The sequence below is a fragment of the Gracilinanus agilis genome, chromosome 1 (assembly GCF_016433145.1).
Source record: "Gracilinanus agilis isolate LMUSP501 chromosome 1, AgileGrace, whole genome shotgun sequence".
Lineage (NCBI taxonomy): Eukaryota > Metazoa > Chordata > Mammalia > Didelphimorphia > Didelphidae > Gracilinanus > Gracilinanus agilis.
Genome location: NC_058130.1, coordinates 732320760 through 732342061, shown reverse-complemented (window position 1 = coordinate 732342061; position 21302 = coordinate 732320760). Strand labels below are relative to the sequence as shown.

The following is a 21302-nucleotide window of genomic DNA, read 5'->3' as shown; positions in this document are numbered from 1 at the left end:
GACTGAAGACAGAGTAACTTTCAGACAAGTTGCTGATGACTATCAATAGAGATAGTTTCCAAAAAGATAAAAGCACAGCTTCCCATTCCCTTCCACCTCATTTTCATAGCCTTTTGAGGTTTGCAAAGCCTTTAAATACATTATTATGCTGAGACTCAAGAGCAATCTTGTAAGAAATACTAAAAGGATTCTCTCCATTTTATAAAAAAGAAAATGGATGCTTGGAGCCATTAAGTGACTTGTGCTCCCAAGAGAGATCATCTTTGTCAAGAGCACAGTGCTCGGCACATATTAGGTACTTATTGCTTCTTCCTTTCCCTGATCAAAACACCACTATCCTAGGAGGGAGGGGAGACTCAGGTCTTCAAGACTCCCTGACTCAGGACTTTAGTATCTCATTCTGCTTTTTTGCACATAATCCAATAGATCAATTTGGAACTAAGACATCTGGGTGTAAATTCTTGATGTGACACCATTCATGTGATCTTAGGCAAGTCACTTACATCTCAGTTTCCTTATCTGTAAAATAGGGACAATAATATCTGCACTATCTCCCTCATGGTATTCTTATGGAGCAAAAGTACTTTATAAACTCTGAAGTGCTATAGAAAGGTTTTATTCTAAATTGATACCTTCATCCTTGCTTTCTGAAGCCTTTTTTCTTACAATTCTGCCAATTTATTGACACATTTTCTAAACATGAAATAACCACACAGCGAGAAAGTTTCCAACATACAGGAAATCAATGCATTTCCTTCCTGATTACTATCTGACTTCTCAGCTTCCACTGTTTGGCTTACAAAACAATAAGCCAGGGTCAGTTTCACATTTAGCAACTCACCACTCTGTTCATCATGGCCTTAGGGAGGAAAGGAAATATATATGGGTCATGTGACTGGGGAGAAGAAAAACCAGCTGGCTTATAAACATCTGAGATACTTGACCTTCCTGGTTAAACGTTTTTCTTTTTGACATATGAAAAGTCCCTAAAGATATGGGCCTGGGAAAAGAGCCCACTCTTCTGGAGTCTATTGATTTCTGGCCCCTCCTCCCTTTGCTCTACCTTCTCATTCAAAAAAGGTAGATAAAGTTAGCATCTTCTGAGGCAGATATAATTTAAGCCACAGCAATAAACAGATGTTTCTCCAACTGAATGAAACATCCTTGAGCACTATTAAGGAATAAAAGGATAACACCCAGACTAGCATTCTTTCTAATACAGCATCTTTCAATAATAAAAGAAATCTGACAATACTAGAATCAGAAGGTCCAGCATGAATGCAGTGGAACATTACTGTGACAACAAAGATGAAGAATATGGAGAATCATTAGAAGACTACCACAAAGTGAACCAAGCAGACCCAGTCAAAAAATACACATGACTATATGAGTATAGATGGAGAGAACCACAAAAACCCTCCCCACTTTGTAACTCTGATGTCCCAGCCACGAAAAGTGAGGAGACAAAGAGCTTCTCTCTCCTTTCTTCCCAAAGATGGAGGACTGTGGATGTTGAACATCAATGTACGAAATCAGACTTGGTTGGTGTGCAGGTTAGTTTTGCTGAAATGCTTTTCCCCCCTCTCTTCTTTTCTGTTCTTTGTTGCAAATGATGTCTCAGTAGGAGAGACATATCAGGATACAATGGGAAATGAAGATGAGATTGAAAGATAAATTATATCAATAAAGATGTTAAAATCAGTAAGTACCCTCATGGCTATGCAGCCCAAGCTTTGCCTTAAGGAGCAGAGGAGAAGGGATCAAGCACTCACATTCTGTACCAGTGGGAGAGTCTCTACCATGATAACTTCAGGGAAGGAGTCATCTAGCAATCAGATTATGGTGTAGTAGGTATAATTCTCAAATGGAAAATAAGAATAAGATGTGAGGAACAGCTACCATACTGGATGGCAGAACTAGGTCCAAAAAGACAGACAAGCTAGACCAGAACCAATCAACAATGAGTATAAAAACTTGGGTACTAAAAAGCCAACTACACAAGTACAGATTGGGGTACATGGAAATTACATGTGAAAAGAACCTAGGGATTTTAATGAACTACAAAGTCAACGGTATGATATAGCATTAAAAGCAGCACATGGGGGCGGGGAAGGAGGGGAAAGGTAGCTCTGTGGATTGAGAGTCAGGCCTAGAGATGGGAAGTCCTGGGTTCAAATCTGACCTCAGGCACAACCTAGCTGTGTGACCCTGGCAAGTCACTGAACCTCTATTGCCTAGCCCTGACCACTCTTCTGCCTTGGAACCGATACATAGTATTGATTCTAAGGTGGAAGGTAAGGGTTTAAAAAAAAAAAAAAAAGGAACACATGATCCTAACATATGTACCCTGATTCTGGATACTCTATATCCTGATCAGACAACATTTGGGCACTGTAAAATGCACCAGGGCCATATTTTAAATTGGACAGTAACACACCAAAATATACCCAAAACAGGGTGTGGCCAATATGGCAAGGGAGACTCAAAACCCCCTCAAGAATCTAAATCTGAATCATGTGGACAAGGAATTAAGACCTGATTCCTTGACTTCAGAAGCAGTGGCCAACACTGAACTAGAAAATTTTTTGTCCTGGAATAAGGAAAAATTTACTACTAACTCTGGTTGTTGAAAATTGGAATGGGTTGACAGAGGTAATAACTTCCCCATTACTGAAGATTTTTGTATTTCCAGATTTTAGCACAGTACTTCACACATAAGAATGCTTGCTGACTAACTGATGTAAGTAGAGGTGGTTCAATGACTCTATGTCAGGGATATCATAGAAAGTGCTCCTACTCAGAAATGGGTTTTACTGGTTTTCCTTTCCAATTCCAAAACTGATAATCCTAACAAGTAGTCATAAAGCCTCTGGGCTTGAGCATTCCCAGGCAGAAGGAACTGATGCCTTCCTGCCATTCTCATCTAAATGCTCTAGAATGCTTCTTCCCTTGGCTTTTGTGGATTTCCACAAAAAATCAATCCATGAAGACTATTCCAATGTGTCTAACCAGCCTGTCTCCTCTAAACTGCCACACTTAGAGTAGGAAGACCTGTGGGTCATAGCCTAACACTATTTGTTTTCAACATTTTACACAACAGACAACTAAGGCCATGAGTGTCCTTTCTGACGCTCCCATTTATTTTTCTTTTTGAATAATGCATTGGAAACCCTCGAGTTCTTCCTTCTTGTGTCAGCTAAAATAGCTGATGCACATTTAAATAATGGCTTTATGTTTATGTCTTTAGGGAAAGCTGATGGTACAGCATACTGGGTCTGGAAACAGGAAGAACTGAGTTTTGGTCTAAACTTAGATACTAGGTATATGGCCTTGGATTCTCTGTCTGCCTCAGCTCTTTCAATTATAAAATGGGCAATATAACAGTACCTACCTCACAAGGTGGTTGTTAAGATCAAATAAGCTATTCTTTATAAAGTGCTTAGCAGTCTCTATAAACTAGTTCCTTTCCCCCTTGGTTATAGAGAAGTTTCACACCAATTTTTCTCATTTAATCTCCACACGTATCTTATGAGGTAGACAGAATAGGGTCTATTTATGCCCAATTCATAGGGATTTTATTCCCTTTCACAACTCTTGACCCCTTTTCCCAGGTTCCTCCAACACTCATATTTATATACCTTCAAACCCCCTAATCTTCCAATTTCTCCTAGATCTAATGACTTACTCTTTTACTCCATTTCCACCATATTCAGGATTGGTCACAGAAAAGTCTTCGTCATGACACTGTAACATTCCACTTCCTAATTAAAAATTCCATCATTTGTCTATCTGACCATAACCTCCTATCATTCTATCTCTCTCTATGGCCTTGACTTACCCCCTTTCCTTTTAAACCTATTCTTTACCTTCACTGAAACTTAGAATTCCTCTATCCTTGAGTAATTTCTCAAGTAATTACCTTTGTTCTGACTTCACTTCCTTCCCTCTAATCCTGACTCTATAGTTAACCAATTCAGATCTATACTCTTCTCTACTCCAAAATCTCTTGCTTTTTTTTTTTTTAAATCTATTATTGCTCAAGACTTGCCAAACCCAGGTCTGGAATACTCCCTTCACCTGACTCTTTCACTCCTACTCTAGTGCTGCTAAGCAGAACTACATCAAGTCCGCATTGTTTCTCTCCTTACATTCTCACAACCACACCTTGCCCCCTTCAGATGAAGACCTAACCTCACTTCCTACTTTACTGAGAAAATGGAAGCCATTAAACAACTCTTCTTTTACTTTCTTTACCTCCTTTCCCCTAGTCTCAGACAAAGAGATGGCTCTTCTCCCTGTCAAGACCAAGCTCTCTACATGTGTCCTTGATCCCAGCCATCCCATCTTTTCTAACAGATTGCAACCTCAATCACCTCATCCTTCTCCTCTCATCTTCATCGAGTGGTTGTTTCCCTACTACTTACAGGCCCAAGTATCCTCCACATTAGAATTTTTTTTATTAGATTCAACTATATCTTCAAATTATTATTCTCTGTCTCTTCTTCCTTTCTTAGTCAAACTTCTAGAGAACCTATCAAAACTCACTGCTTCCACTTCCTCTCCTCTCACTTCTCAACCCTTTGTAATCTGGCTTAAGAATTCACTCAAATGAAATTGCTGTCTCCAAAGGAAACTCTTAACTGCCAAATAAAATAGTCTTTGCTTAAATCTCACAATCTTATATATTCAGCACTAGTTTAACAAATGGCTATTGGACATTTCAATTTGAATATTCCAAAGACATCTCAAATTCAACATGTCCAAAATACAACTCCTCATCTACCCCCACCGTCACCTACCAACATCATCTCTCTTCTAAACTTCCCTTTTAATGACAAAAGCACCATCGCTCCAAGCTCCTAGTATTACCCCTCGACTCCTCACATTTCCTCATCCCTCATGTTCATTCAATGGCCAAATCTTGCTGTTTCTATCTCCACAATCTCAAAAATCATTGTTTTTTTCTATTCAACTACCACCTTAGTTCAAGACTATTGCAAAGGCCTCCTAATTGGTCTCCTTGATTCAAGTCAATCCTACACATTGATGTCAAAGGGTCAAATCTGACCATGTCCCTCTCCTATATCACATTCTATTTTCTGTCTCTATGATTTAGCATTAGTCATTCCCCCTGCCCAGAATGTACTCCTTATCTCCACCTAATAGAATCCCTCTCTTCTTTAAACACGAGGCTTAAGCACTATCTGCTATATGAAGGCTTTCTTGAACCCCTTAATTGTAGCAATTCTCAAACTACCTTTCATTTAACTTCTTCAGACTGATCCTCTTTATACTTATTCTGCCAGTGTGGGTGTGGATATGTGCATGCAAGTATGTACATAAATATATATTATTTCTTTGTTTTCTCATTTATTACACTTGCATACTCCAAGTAAGCACTTAAAAAATGCCTGCTGATTAATTGCTATAGACAAAGTTAAGATCTGAGGGGGAGATGATTTGTCTAAGGTTAACAAAGTTCTTTAAAAGTTAGAATCAGAACTCTGGCTCCTCCTACTATACAGTTTTGCTGCTACACCTTTGCATCCTACATTTCCCTCCCAAATAATTCAAATAAATGACAATGTTGTTTCCAGTATTTCATGAAATACCTTTAGAAAATCAGAGGAGTTGTGGGACCCAGACAAACCAAGGCTGGAAAAGAGCAAGCTGGGCTACCACAAACCTACAGCAGAGAAGCAATATGAGCATTCTCTCAAAGAGCAGTAAGATCATAGATGCCTCAGCTGAGGACTGGAAAAGGACCCTAGGGGACTTCTTGTCAAACCCTACCATTTTATAGTCAAGGTAACCAAGGCTCAGAGAATTTGAGGCCATACAAGTAGAAGTTGTGAATCGAGGATTCATACATGGGGGCTCTCTGACTCCACATCAAAGATTTCACGTCAACGAAGTTCCCAATTGCCTCCTCATTCAGGCTAGACCTAACCGTATAGGCCCCGTCTCTCCCTCCCTTCACACTTCTAACTTCACAAACTACAAAGTCTCCCTAGCTAGGACAGTCCAGTGATCATCTCCTTCTTGACAGAGCACCATTATTATTTCAGCAATGAGCAAGTAGTGTCCTATAAAAATCTTTAGCTTTGTACACATGCCATCTTCCCAGCAGATGGCTAGCCCCTTAAAGGATAGAACTTCTCTTGATAAAGTTTTGTCACTCTTACCCCCCACACACACCCATTGCCTACCACAAACATAGAGTGTACACTCAAATGTTGGAAGGAAGGAAAGAATCTGCTACAGTAAACATGTTAAAAAAATGACTTCTAAGAAGTAATTTAATTACCATGACATTTCTGGTATTCCTTCCCTCCTTTTCTTTCTACTCCCATGAATACCTGTAGTAAAGACCTTTGTCTAGACAACTATAATAGCTTCCTAACTGATCTCAGCCTCCATCTTTCTTCTCTCCAATACCAATTAATTTTCCACCACAAGCACTAAAGAATGCAGCTCTGATCACACTGCTTCCACTCAAAACCCTTCAATGGTTCTCTATTGCTGATCAAACACATTTTAAATGCCAGAGCCTAGTATATAAGACTCTTCCCCCTGGTCTGACCCTAAGATCCCTTTCTAGCTTCTCTTTTATCACTTCCTTGTTGAAGTTAAAGTGCATTATTCTAAGCAAAATGTGACTCTTCCCCCTTCTGACCACCCTACCCTTGTGTCTAGAATTCTCTATTTTCTAAATCTTTCTACTGAAACAACATTTGAAGTTTACTTTTCCTTACTGATTCCACCTTGATATTCCTAGCTGGAATTGCTCTTTACCACATGATCTCACAGCACTTTTGCTCTTCTTATACACTAATCATAGTCTAATCATTATTACATTAATCTCTGTAAATGTTTTATTTCAATTATTGGAAAATTAACAATAAGTTGCACATAATTTACCTTTATTTAAATATAATATATTGTTATATGTTATAATTTGTTGGTTAGTTGTTTTTCTTTGTACTTGAAGAGGACCAAAAATGGCATTACTATGTTGGGATGAATGTACAATGTGTCTGACTGTGGCTAATGAGACCAATATGAGCTCAGAAGTCTACTACAGGTGAGGCACAAATGGCCTATATGAACATTTGGGATAGAGATGTCTTTAAATATTCACAACTCATGTTTCTTTTGACCTACTCCAATGTTGCTTTGCTCACAGAGCACATCACTATGAAGGTCAGTCCTGTGCCACTATCTCCCATGTCTCACAAACAATACCAATATACAAAAAGTATGTATTACAAGAAACTGTGATTTCATCAGGATAGATGTTCTCCCATTGACATAGTTGTCCCCATCCTCCAAGATCATGTCCATGAATTCTTCCATCTTTGGTGGTTGTACTCAAGAAAATCCATTATCAACTAATCAACTTCCAGGTAATGACTGTCTGTCAGTCTCTCTCACCTTCTCCTTATATTATAATCACTACAAAATCAAGGCCACCTGCCACTGAAAGATTTGAGTGAAGTTACACAAGTGAAAACCTTTCTTGTAAGGTTGTTATAGTGAAAAGAACTACAGAAATAGATTCTATTAAGATTATTATAAGTAGGGTAAAATGAGAACAGTACATCATAAAATCAAGAGGAAAAGATCTCTCTCATATGGAGTGACTGATTAGGAAAAGTTTCCTGGAAGTGGCACGTGACCTAGGTCTTGGAAGAGAGAAAGGATTTCAATAGGCAGAAATGGACACGAGGAGAATACTCTGGGTGAAAACTTGCCTGCTGAAGTGGGAAAACGTGGATCAAGTTTTGGGCTCATTAAGTACTCCAGTTTGGCAATTCACTGTCTGGTGAGATGGCCAAGTAGAGTGGGAGGCTGAGTTATGGAGTTTAACTTTATTTTGGAGGTGTTTAACATCAGATGAATCAACATGTAACCCTCAGATGACCAAGCTCCTTACCAACATAGCGAACTCCTGGTTTAATGACGATTGCACTGCGGCTGCGGGTCTCCTCCTCAGCTTGGGCCATGCTCTGCCGGGCTTTTTGGTAAGAATCATCGGTGGCACACACAGTAATCTTGTCCTGTATACTGCCCAAGCAGTCCAGGTGAACATTTCCATTGCTGCAATACAAATAAGAAATTGAGTGTTCTACTTTACTAGTAAATAACTGAGAGCTGGGAAACCTGTGAAGAAAACTCCAAGACTTGATCATTTCCTGGAAGCTGACACTTGCCCTTAAATGTCTCCCTTATATAAATTGATTTCAAATAGAACAGTAATTCAACTACCAAAGAGCCTACTGTGGTCACTTTCCAGCATGTTACCTCAGCCTAACATACTAGAAAACAGGCCTAACTATGCACATTCCTGACTAGACAGCTCCAGGAGACCTGGGTTCTAGTGCCAGCAATGCTATTGACCCACTGGCCTTGGGTAAATGAATTTATTTTCCCTTTCTGGGCCTCAATTTTTTCATCTGTAAAAATGAGAAGATTAAATGGTTTCTAAGATTCTTCCACCTCTGATATTCCATGTTCTGAGTTTCAAAATTGTTGTCAACTCTAAAATCAGTGATTCTAGAGTACATGTTTTATAAACAAAATCTGGCATAACTGTAGGCAAAGAGAGACAACTTTTAAAAGAACAGGTAATACTATGTCAATGCATGTTTGCATTAACATGAATTATTCCAAAACATCACTCACCTGGACACATACTGCTGGATGCAATCAAAGCTCCCTTGGGGGCTATCCCTGCCAATATTTGAAAGATAAAATGTGAAAGTTCGTACTTCTGTTGGATAACCAGGCCGGGGAATTGTGATGTGCTGTTTGGAAAGGGAAGGGGAAAAGTGTCAGTCACTTGGAAAGTGGCACTGTGTGACCTTTACTTAGGTTAACCAAAAAAAAAAAAAATTGGTTAAACCATCATTATCATCATAAGCCAAGACCAACTGTAAGAAGAACTAGCATTTATAATACAGCACTGTAATGTTTGTAAATCGCTTTATATATATTGTCTCATTTGACCCTCACAACAACCCTGGGGAGGTAAATTCAAATTCCATTTTATACATGAAGAAACTGAAGCTAAAAGACCTTCACTGACTTGCCCAAATCACTCAGCTAGTAACTGTTAAGGGGTTGGGATGCATCTTCCTAACTCCAAACCTTATTCATTCTGCACTATGCCAACTAACTCCCTGACCTTATAAATAAATTATTCAATCCAGAGAAATTATTACAAAGAGTAATTTCCCTTCTCATCAATCTTTAAATTTTTTTGTCATGATATTTGCACAAACAGCAGTAAAATTTACCAAGATCCTAATAAAAGAGATCCTACGTGAGCCCTTACGTTACTCCCTGGATTTCTGCTTTTGTGCTTTTTACTTAAGCTGTTCTCCCACCTTCGCCCTTGGCTTTATATCCTTTATCCGTTAACATTCTATCTATACTTTTTGAGGACAATCTCACATGCTAGTTTTTCCGTGAATAACTTTCCCTGATATCTTTTCCTAGCCAAAAGGGATTCCTTTTTCCTTTGAACTCCCAGAGGACCTTAAGTTCCTCCTTCTCACCCCTTTAGGTACTTCTCTTCCTCTCATTCTTTTTGTTGTTGATGTTGAACCCTTACTTTCTGTCTTAATATCAATTCTGAGCCAGCAGAGTGGTATAAGCTAGGCAATCAGTTAAGTGACTCATCTAGGGTCACACAGCTAAGAAGTATCTGAGGCCAGACTTGAAATCAGGTCCTCCCAATTCCAGTCCTGGCTAGTCACTGTGCTCCTAGTTGCCCCTTTCTCTCTTATTCTTACTTTCACATCTCACTTAGAACCTAGCACATAGTGGGCCTTTAACAAATGCTTGGTGAATGATGACAGTTTCAGAGGCAAAGAGGACTTGAAAATGGAAAAGCCATATGTGATGCTGTTGACAAGTAATTATGTCTAGCACATTCCAGACTATTAGGAAGAGGGTTCAGATACAGAAAGAGTTTGTCTCTTGAGCTACTGACTATCCATTATAATAAATCTTCATCACATACAGCTCTAGGCTTCTTAGATTGTCAAATTAAGAAAATATCAAATGCCCTTGAGGGAAAAGGGGTCACTAAAATCTACTTTTCCCATCTTACTCAAAAGCAAGAGGTTCGACATATTGCTTTAATTTGTGAGCTTAGGGGTGGTGGAGTTGTTTGTTTGTTTTTAAACAAAAGTTGCTGAAGGAGTGTAAATGAACTCAATCCTACATGTTCATGACACACTGACCTAAAGGATATTTACTGGCTGCTGAGGAGACTTAATACCAAATAATTGACTGTCCTGTTATCAAAAACATACCTGTGCCAGGAAACAACAGGGTATTAAACAAAGAACACTGTCCCATGACACAAGAGATTTAGGTTCTAGACTAGTTTTATCATTCACTTCCCATGAATACTGGCCAAGACACTTATCTTTGTAAAAAAAAGAAGTAGTTCTCATTCTGACACTGTACTCTATTTTAGCTCTGAGACAATGTGAGTCTATTTTTTTTTCCTGCAGAGTTAAGATTCTGTATCGGCCTCATTTATGCAACAAGTATTTTGCTAGTGCTCTTGCTGTTGATATACTACTCACTGAACACATGTAACCACCCTGGGTAGACTTAAAATAACCCATTTACAGATGTGACTTTTGTTCTCAATTACAAGTCATTCGAAACACACTACACAGATGACTGAGTTTCAAGTTTCTGAAATTCATAGTCAATCAGGGGTCCATGAAAAGCATCAGAAAATCATGGTGTGTTTCTAGTTTGACTTTTATTCATAATTATCCCCAAATACATTAACTGGAATCGAATTCTAAGAAATCATAAACTGGGGGGGGGGGAATCAAAAGAAACTTCTGATTAAACCTGAAACCACTCATATTAACTGCCTTTTCAAACACTCTCTTTGATCCTCTTTCTTTTTACCACCTGCAAATAAAACATCATGTCTTTGGGGGCAGCTGGGTAGCTCAGTGGATTGAGAGCCAGGCCTAGAGACAGGAGGTCCTAGGTTCAAATCCGGCCTCAGACACTTCCCAGCTGTGTGATCCTGGGCAAGTCACTTGACCCCCATTGCCTACCCTTACCAATCTTCCACCTATAAGTCAATACACAGAAGTTAAGGGTTTAAAATTAAAAAAAACAAAAAACATCATGTCTTTGCTAAGATAGAACTCTATTAGTCTTTTTAATACTAATTAAACCAACTCCCATTTCTATATTGATTTACAACTTTTAAAATACTTTCTTCACAATCACCCCAAGAGGTTTGAGTTACACAAGTAGTATCATTCCCATTAAAAAAAAAAAACAACGCCCTTATCTTCGGTCTTAATTCTGAGAGTGGTATGAGCTAGGTAATCAGGATTAAGTGACTTGCCCACGGTCACACAGCTAGGAAGTATCTGAGCCCAAACTTGAATTTAGGTCCTCCCAACGACAAGCCTAGCATTCTATCCACTGTGCTACCTACCTGTCCCATATCATTCCCTTTTTCTGACAAAATAGGACACGGAGGCTGCCCATGGCCATTTAGCTAAGAAAAGGTTGGAGCCAGGACTTGTACTAGGCCTTCTGATTTGAAATTCCAAGTTCTAAGATCCTAAACCTTATACCAGATCTTATACACAGCAAAGATGGCTGATGAACAGTACAGATTCAATTAGGGAATTTTATTACTACTAGTTAGGCTGGAGAAGTCTTCAGGGTCACATTATTATTATTGCCTTTAAAAACTGAAGACGGGATCTGTCATGGGGAAAATAGATCAGACATATCTTTTGCTGGGTTCCAGAAAACAGAACTCAGTAGGTAGTAGTTGCAAGGGCACAAATTTTAGCTCAAAAGCAAGCAAGGACTTATTCATGATCAGAACTGTCCAAATGTGAAATGATAGGGGGCTCCACATCGCTAATAATGTTCACAGAGGGGAGAGAAGATGACTTGTTGGAAATAGTGCAGTTCCAAGTAGGAATTTAGTGTGTGACACTGGCTAAGTCATATCTCTTCAAAGAGAGCATTTCATTTCATGAGAGCTCTACTACTATGTTATAGTGGGAAGGAGGAGGCATGTCTAAACAGAACACTTTTAACCAATCTTATATCTTTGGTTTTCTTACACCAAAGGTATATATGAGGGCAGAGACCTATGGTATCTTTATTTTGTATTATTTAGAGAAGTTAAAACAAAGTAAGGACAAATTTCCTGACAATGCTTTGTTCTCTCAGTTGGAAAGAAAGCAAGATAATGGGGAGGGGGGGCGCGGGTTGGGTTTCTTCTTGAGAGAGGGTTGAAGAATATAAAGAAGTTTGGGTTATGTTCCATTAAAAGATAGGATCTCTCCAAAGAACTCTGACAGGTTAAGTTCCTGTAGCCTCAATTCGACCTATTTTGAGAGAAGGGGGTTCAATTTTAGGAAGCTTCTGTTCTAGATCTAGTGTCTAAACCTCCCCTTAATGTCCTATTTATACATAAGAATATAATTGAAATTCAGAGCCTGTCACCTCTTCCTGTATGGCATTTTCCAGAAGAAGATAGCCAAACTTTTAATATAGAGGAATTTTAAAAAATCTAAAAAATGAGAGCCAGCAGGAAACTACAAACGAATGAGATGTCGTTGAATAATGCAAGCAAAGAACTGAATATTTCCCAGCAGCATTTGAAAACTAATTCAAAATACTCTAGAAACTCAGCATTCTGTTTTAAATATATCAGACCACAAGAAACTCACCCAGTTTTTCAGCTGGGAACAAGCATTTCTTTAGTAAGCATGTACTATATGCTAGGTGCTGTATTAAGTGCATTACAAATATTATCTCCATTGATTTTCATGGTAATCCTGGGGAGGTAGGTACTATTAAGATCTTTCATTCTTGGGGCAGCTAAGTGGCACAGAGGACAGAGTACTGGCCTGGAATCAGGAAGACCTGAATTCAAATTAGACTTCAAACATCTACTAGCTGTGTGACCCTCAGTAAGTACCATAACTTCCCATCTGTAAAGTGGGGAAAAAAACAGCACCTCCCTCCCAGGGTTGTTGTGAGATTCAAATGTGACACTATTTGTCAACTGCATAGGACAGTGCCTGAGGGTACACAGTAAGTGTTCCTCTACGAATATTAACTATTATTGTTAATTATTATTATTATGGTGGTTGGCATTCCACAGTTTCAGAAATGCAGGTGGAAGTGAAGTGACTTGCTAAGGGTCATTCAGCTAGTTAAATGTCTGAAGCCATACCTGAATTCAGAACTTCTTGATTTCAGGTTCATCAAATTGTACCCCCTAGCTACTTCAGTTCTCAAATTCTTGCTCTATTTACAATTAGCAACTTTTCCAACTCTATTAATTGCTATGAAAAAACTGGGATAAAAAGAACAGCAGCTCTAGAAAGGGTTTTTAGCAACCTGAACACCTCATTTTAAAGAAGAGAAATCCTGGGTCATGATAACAGTCAGTCACATAAACAATGCTATACAGGATCTTGATTTCTCTACTTCTGCCTCAATGTCCTCTGTGTAATATTTTATTGTCTCTTTGCACCTAAGTGTTATTCTAAATTCTGAACATTCAAAATATGCTTCATTTGTAAGCTAATGACACAGGCTGCAAGTACTTTGGCAGCAGGCAGGCAGTCTCAGGTTTCTCCTCAGTCCTGTTCCTAACTGTGTCAGGGACAACAAAAACATGCAAGGATGGTATGTTTATAAATTGGTGGATGATATTAAGCAAAAAAGGACAATCTCCATCACAGAACCTGAGCCCTAGGGAAGCATGACATCCCAAAAGTACAAAGCAAATCTAATAGAATGAAATATAATAGCAATGAATAGAAAATGGGCTTAAAAAATTAACTACATGAGTTCAAAATGAGGTAGACTGGGATGGATGATAATTCAAAACAAAAGTATTTAGGGGCAAGGATTTCCAAAGGACTGTAAAATGTTGGGATATTATACTATTGTAGATTAAGGAAAACATAAATAATAAATTTGTTTAAATATTAATTTTCTTTGTCCAGATATAGATGTCAAGTACAGGATTAACAAAGTACACAAAATATACCCATTACATATGTGTGTACACATACACATACCTGTATGTATGTACATATAACATACCTCAAAACATATCAGATCTTGAACCCTTCAGGGGGAAAGAAGAGGGCTGGGAATAAGCATTCATAGAGTACTTCCTATGTACCAGGCACTGTGCTAAGTGATTTACAATTATTATCTTATTTGACTGTCACAACGACCCTTCCAATTAGGTGCTATTACTATCCTCATTTTACAGCTGAGGAAACTGAAGCAATTAGAGATTAAGTAACTAGTCCAGGATCAACCAGCAAAGTGGTGTCTGAGGGTGCATTTGAATTCAGGTCTTCTTGACTTCAGGTCTAGCATTCCAGCACCTCCTAAGCTGCCCAGCTAGTAGATAGAGTACAGGACTAAGAATTAAATAAACTAACATATATAAGCACTTTGCAGGTAGAAGAGTACTGATCTCCCAGCCCTCCAAAAGTATTAGTGACTCCCAAGAAACTCAGTGTGCCTCAATTTCTTATCGAAAATAATACAAAGTTTGAGAACTCTTGTCCCAGGGGTGTATATCCATCCCTTCTCTCTTCTGAGAAGCACCAAAACTGGGAAAGATTCTGGGAAGATAGTTGACCTGACAACCAGACACATCCCTCAACATATTGAGGGTCTAGGAGTAGTGCCTCTGGCCCTTATCTCATGAAGGTTTTGGGAGAATCAAATAACTATATATTCTAATTACCAAGTGCTAACTATGTGCCAGATAACAGGCCCAAACAGTTCCAGACTTCAAGGACCTTACAAGCTAGGCAAAACAAGTACACATAAGCAGATACAAAAAATAAATATACGGTCACCTTTTTTTTTTTTTGGTTGGAAAATCTTAAAAATTCAATATAATGTCTGCTACTATTATAATTTGGAGAATCTTCAGTTTGGAAAATGTTTTTTATCTCATATGAGTCTTTTTCTTAGTGGTATAGTAAACAAGGGAATTATCTATCCTATGCCCAGGTTAGATTCCCATCCACAGAATGGTTCTGGGTATCTCCTTTAGGAAGGAAACTGACAATCATGTCCATCAAAAATGTGGGTGTTGGGGGTAGCTTGGTAACTCAGTGGATTGAGAGTCAGACCTAGAGACAGGAAGTCCTAGGTTCAAATCTGACCTCAGACACTTCCCAGCTGTGTGATCCTGGGTAAGTCACTTGACCCTCATTGCCTACCCTTACCACTCTTTTGGCTTGGAGCCAATACACAGTATTGATTCTAAGGCAGAAGGTAAGGATTTAAAAAACAACAACAACAACAAAAAACATTGGTGTTAAATATTATTTACCTTAGAGAGTAAGAATTTTAAAGAGGGATTCAACTAGTACTTTCAAATATCTGAATAGCAGAAAAGGGATTCAATTTCTTTTTCCACAAGGCAGAATAACCAAAGAAGCTTGGCTTAATATAAAGAATATTTCCCTCACAATTAGAGATGCCTAAAAACGTATATTCCTGGAATTAAATTTTGGATGGAAGCTGGCCTTTCATCAATAGTCTCTTCTAAGTCAGAATTTATGATACTAGCAGAGCAAAAAAAAAAAAAAAAAAGGTTCTCTTCTCAAACTCTCCTCTCTCCCTCCCTCTCTCTCTGTCTTTCAAAAATACAAGATAGTAAGCAGTGAGTAGTTGATATATGTCCATATTCTATATTTTCCTGTATTCTGAACAACTGCTGACAAGAGCGACCTTATAGTTTAATAAAAAAGCAGCCTGAAGGGGCTGGGCTTCCTCTTGCTTTCAAAGAATTCCAAGGCAACCCTCTCTGATCTGACAGACATATGGGGGAAGGAAAGTGGTGGTCTCTGCTTAAACTTAAAGTCATGCAATTCCTGTACAATACATCTTTAAACTTTTTTCTTTTTGAAATCAGTCCCAAATTTAGGACTTGCGGCCCTCTCTGGTGGTTTACAGGATGATGTCTGCAGCAAAAAACAGTCTTTGAAGTGACAAATTAAGTCAGAGGAGCTGCGGGGCATATTCAGAGAAAGGATTACAGAACAGCATGGAAAGCAGGTTAACTTCAAGGGTCACAAACAGTCTTGAATTTTTGGATTGTTTGGAGCTGAAGCCAGCTGAATGACAGAATGGCTCCCTTCAATTTGCCCCCTTATAATCACTATGATTTGCTTTTTTGAAGCCAAAAAGTTTTTCAAGCCAGACAGTTAAGTCTGAGAGCAATGAGTTACTTTGACTCATGAATACAACACTTAAAAGCAGAATGTCAAACAGTCTGTCCCACTTGGTAACAGAATATAATTTTTAAAGCCCTCTGTCTGTGCCACTTAAACTAGCCTCTTGACTCTTCAAAGCGGTGCCTTTTGGCCTTCACTGACAGGGTAATTAACTGAACAACTGATATAACAAGGTGACAGGGAGGTAATCTTGGTTCTGATCATACAAACACCACTTTTGCCTCCCAGGATACCTCAATGTGTCGCTTGTTAAATTATACCATTAGATGAAATCTCCCTGCTTTGCTCCCTTGTTCATTTAGCCCAGATGATGGCTAGACATCAGTGAAAGGTCTTACTGCTGAAAACTCATGTTTATATTTTAAGCTTCTGACTAAAGAGAATCAGCAGTGAGAAGGACCTATTTCTCTGTTAATCAGTTCCAACTGTCCACACACTACCATAAAAATTGTTTTGATTTTTGTTTTCCTTCATTTCAGATACACTGGTCTCCTCAATTCAATAATAGTGGAAAGAGCACTGGGCAGACTTGTTGAATTTAAGTCCATGCTACCTTATTTCCAAGCTCTACTTCACAGACCTCAGGTCCTAGTCTGGCCTCAATTATCAAAATTATCAAAAAAATGGAAGAAACAGTTGAACACAGCCTATCTCATAGAGTCGAAAAGAGTAAAGCACTTTGCAAATTTTCCAGAGGGAGGCTGCATGGATACTAGAAAAAGCAATGGACTTGAAATGAGGAGAAGCCTCTGTTAGAATTCTGTACTAGACACTAGACTGAGTCCAAGTCATGAAAGAACTCTGAGCCTCAGGTTCCTTATTTCTAAAATGAGGGGCTATACCTTATAGTGTTATTACAGGAAGTGAGATAATACATATAAATCTAAAAAGTGCTCTACAAATGTCAATTATCATTATTATTAAGCACAAATATGAGCTATTATCAGTTAATGTTAATACACTTTCATATATGTTACAACTTGGGACCAAGACTGATTTACCAATTACTGACTGTTTGACCTTGGACAAATCATCTCACTTAGCTAAACTGCCACTTAATCTGGAAAATAAGGGTAATGATTGCCACAAGCTACTTTATACAACTATAGTACAGAACATGCCTTATAAATAAATAGTTATTAATCTGCACAATAATAATTCATTTCACCTCTTTTTATACAAATGAAGGTAATGAAGTCTCAAAGGTCACAAGGCTAAACATGGATAGTGTTTGGACAAGAATACAAGTCAGTGATCTTCTACATCTAGAGTCCAGTGAGGAAGATAAAAACATTTATCTCTATATGATAAACAAAGAAACTGAAGCAGAGGTGGGAAAGTGACTTAATAATAGCTAGCATTTATATAGTGCTTCAAAGTTTACACAACAGCTTACAAATATTATCTTATTTGATTATCACAACAACCCTGGGAAGTAGATATTGTTATTACTCCTAATCTACAGACAAAGAAAATGAGGCAGTTGAAGGTTAAAGTGACTTGCCCAGGGTCACACAGATCATAAAAGACTGAAGCCGTATTTGAACTTGGGTCTTCTGGCTTCAAGTCTAACAGCATTCAATGCACTGTATCATCCAGCTGTCCTAGCCTTGCTTGTCCAAGATCCCAGAACTCAAAGGTTCAGTGCTCCTTCCTCTTACAGCCAAAGGGTCAAATCCCCGTGTTTTTCTTTTTTCTTTTTTTTATATTTTAAAAAACATAGTCAAATTTTATTAAAAAAAAAAAATAAAAACCATTCTTAGCTTAGAGGCCATACCAAAATAGGCAGCAAGCCTGTACTTTGATGACCCTCACTCTAGAGCATGCTTACATTGACTCTGAGTTAATGCCTCCTTTTACAGAAACAGAACTACTGGGTTCTGGACACTATTAAGGACTTTCAGAGAGCACAGGTGTCTCAACTGAAAAACATGACTTTTATAAAGAACATGTTTTTGTTAACAAGTTTCAGGAGTGAGATGAGGGCAGCCCAATCTTTCTCTTCTTTTTGAGGTGTGAAGCATCAGCAGCTCAAAATGCCAGATGTCCTTGCCTACTCAGGGCTGATTCACCTATAAAGTAATTCCAAAACTGGGTGGGTCCACAAAGTTAATTCCTATCTGAGGAGAGTAAGATTTTTAAATTGCAGCTGATCTTTCAAAACTCTTTTGCCAGGCAAAGAGACATGAAACCAAGACTTTTTCTCCAGGTAAGAAGGTGCATGACTTCAAGTACTTCTACAAAAAACCCTTCTGGCTAGATAAGCTCTGCCCACCCCCATCTCATTTTTTCCCTAAACAACTAAATGGAAGTTCTCAAATAACACACAGACTTCATTTGACATATATAGGTTAAATTACATGACTCCCTTAAATAAGAAACCTTTTTTCCTGGCCAGTAAAAGTCTTCATTCAAGACCCTCCACCATCTAGTTCCAGCTTACCTTTGCAGTCCTTCCTCTACCACTTCCCTTCACTTTTTTTACCCTAAGCTCCTGGCAAAATATACTAACAACTCATAGCTGGAAGGGACCTCAGTGGTCCTTTTCTTATAACTCCTCCAAGAGGAGGGGTGTTCTCTAACAATGTAATCAGTTAAAGGGCTGGGACTGAAGAAGATCCCAAGGAACCAAGCAGATTTTTGTGTGATTTCTGACATACCAAGCAGATGCTCAGCCAGAAGCCCTCCAGGAGAACTGATCTCACTACCTGCTCTTCCCAAAATGTCTTTTGTCTTTCTTAGCTGAAGCTGTTCTCCAGACCTAGAGCCTCATTACAGCCCAGGAAATACCTCCTAATACTTCAGCCTCTCCCTGATAAGGGCAGAGGGCTCCTCTAAAACTTCTATTCAAGGAGGCTCCCAGGGCAGTTACACCCCATTCCTCTCACTCAGGACTTTTCCTCCAGCCACACTACATCTCAGTGTTCTTTCCTTATTAGAATGTAAGCTCCTTTGAGGCCAGGGGCTGTCTCCTTTTCTATTTATATTTATATTCCCAAAATCAAATGCAGAGTGCCTAACATAGGAAATGCTTCACTGACTGCTTGTCAACTGTAACTTTAGTTACTCCTGTCCACAAACTGACCAGCTTAGAAGCTACTTTCTTCCCTGTATCACTCACAGATTGAAATAATTTCAATCTTTTTTGAACTCCTGAAAACCTTTCATTTTTCTTAATGCACTGTCACATTCTGTCTTGTGTTCTAGTCATTAGTATATGTCTTACCTCCCCTAACAACCTATAAGCATTGTGAAAGCAGGAATAGGTCACAGTCAAGTCTTAGCATCTAAGAAGAAAGTAGCCTTACACAGCTCCTGACCATATAATCAGGAAAGTTGGGCTCAAAGCTGATAATTCAATGATTTGAAAACAAGTTAAGGGCATAGCAAAGTCTAGAAGAGGTCTTTTGGCATCTAGCTCACAACTTTCTCTACCCACACACAAGGAGATTTTCACATACACACTGATATTCCCTTAAGCATCCTCCCTTCACAGCCTCTTCTTCTCACATCACTCAGATGCCTTGTCTCTCACAAAGAGAGCCCTTCTCTTTACTAAAGCAACTCTGTCTTACCTGCACAGGTGATCGAATTCCATTCTTTCTTCTCCAGCAGATTGCACCCTCCATTAGTCTCTCCAAAGTGACTAATAATCTCTTAATTACCCAATCCAATGGCCATTTTCCAATCCTCATTCTTTTTGACTTCTCAGCTAACATTGTAGATCATCCACTTCTCCCTGAATAGTCTCTTCTGAGTTTTCAGAACACTATTCCTGAGTCTCCTTTGTCAGAACTTCATCCAGGTAACATCCCCTATCTATGGTTGTCCCCAGAGTTCAGCCCTGGATCCTCTTTTCTTCTCTGTATTTTCCCTTGATGACCTCAAGAGCTCCCATGGATTCAATTCTTATCTGAATGCTGATGATTTTCAGATTGAATTATCCAGCCCTAACATCTCTGCTGACCTCTAGACTTGGATCTTTAATTATCTATTAGACATCTCAAAGACAATGTCCCACAGACATCTTAAACTCAATATGTCCAAAACTGAACTCATTATCTTTTCCTCCAAACCTTATTTCCTTCTAAACCTCTATTAATGTTAAGAATACCACGATCTTCCAAGTGATCCAGGCTTGAAACCTAGGTTTCATCCTTAATTTCTTCTTTTTTTCCCCAGACTCCAAATCCCATCTATTGCCAAAGCATGTAGATTTTGCTTAGTAACATCTCTCAAAAACTCTCCCTTGAGACTGCTATTCATCTGAGAAAGGGAATTCTTGGTTCTCTGTGAGTTCACAGCTTACTTGATGCTAGGTGAGAATAAGCCAGAAACTTAAGAGTTCACACACTCAGAAAGGTGTGGTTCCAAAGGTGAGAACTCAGACAATTTGGAAACTGTGATTGGTCCCCATGAAAAGGGGCAGGGACAGGAAACCACCATAAAAGCTATGAAAATCCATGAACTGAGTAGTCTGGTGGAGGAGGCTAGTAGAGAGTGAACTCCAAAAAAAGAGTCACTTCAAGAAGGAGAGAGTGAACTCCAAGAAGGAAGTCAGCTTCAAGAAGAAGGTCAGCTCAAAGAAAAAAGTAGGCCTCAGGAATCACTTTCTGCTCCAGTCATTGTCTTAGGTGAGTGGATAGCTCACCCAAGCTTCCTGTCTTCTGGAGATAGTTTAATTCTGATCAAAGGTTAACAAGTCCTGGCTGAGCCAAGCACTGGAACAATATTTAGTTAGATAAGTTAATGTCTTTTTCTATCCTATTGTATTTATCTACTTTATAAATAAAAGATTTATAATTTTCATATATTTAGCCAAACCATTAAATTTAACAATTACACATCCCCTGGTCCAGACCATCATCTCCTCAAGTACAAATTATTACAATAGCCTGCCAGTTGGTCTTCCTGCCACAAGTCTCTCCCTACTCCGGCCCATTCTCCACTAAATCATCAGTGATCTATATAGTGCTTTAAGGTTTACAAAGTGCTTTTCAA

The 21302-nt window shown here is 38.7% G+C and overlaps 1 protein-coding gene across 1 annotated transcript in view; it reads right to left on the bottom strand.

Annotated features, from left to right (window-relative positions):
• ELL (elongation factor for RNA polymerase II) overlaps positions 1-21302 on the bottom strand; it is a 150716-nt gene that overhangs the window by 44794 nt on the left and 84620 nt on the right. Inside the window, exons 3-4 of the mRNA XM_044672320.1 lie at positions 8686-8807; positions 7937-8100 (exon numbers count right to left, since the gene is read on the bottom strand). Coding sequence (XP_044528255.1) covers positions 7937-8100; positions 8686-8807 — 286 coding nt within the window. The remainder of the gene's footprint in view (positions 1-7936; positions 8101-8685; positions 8808-21302) is intronic.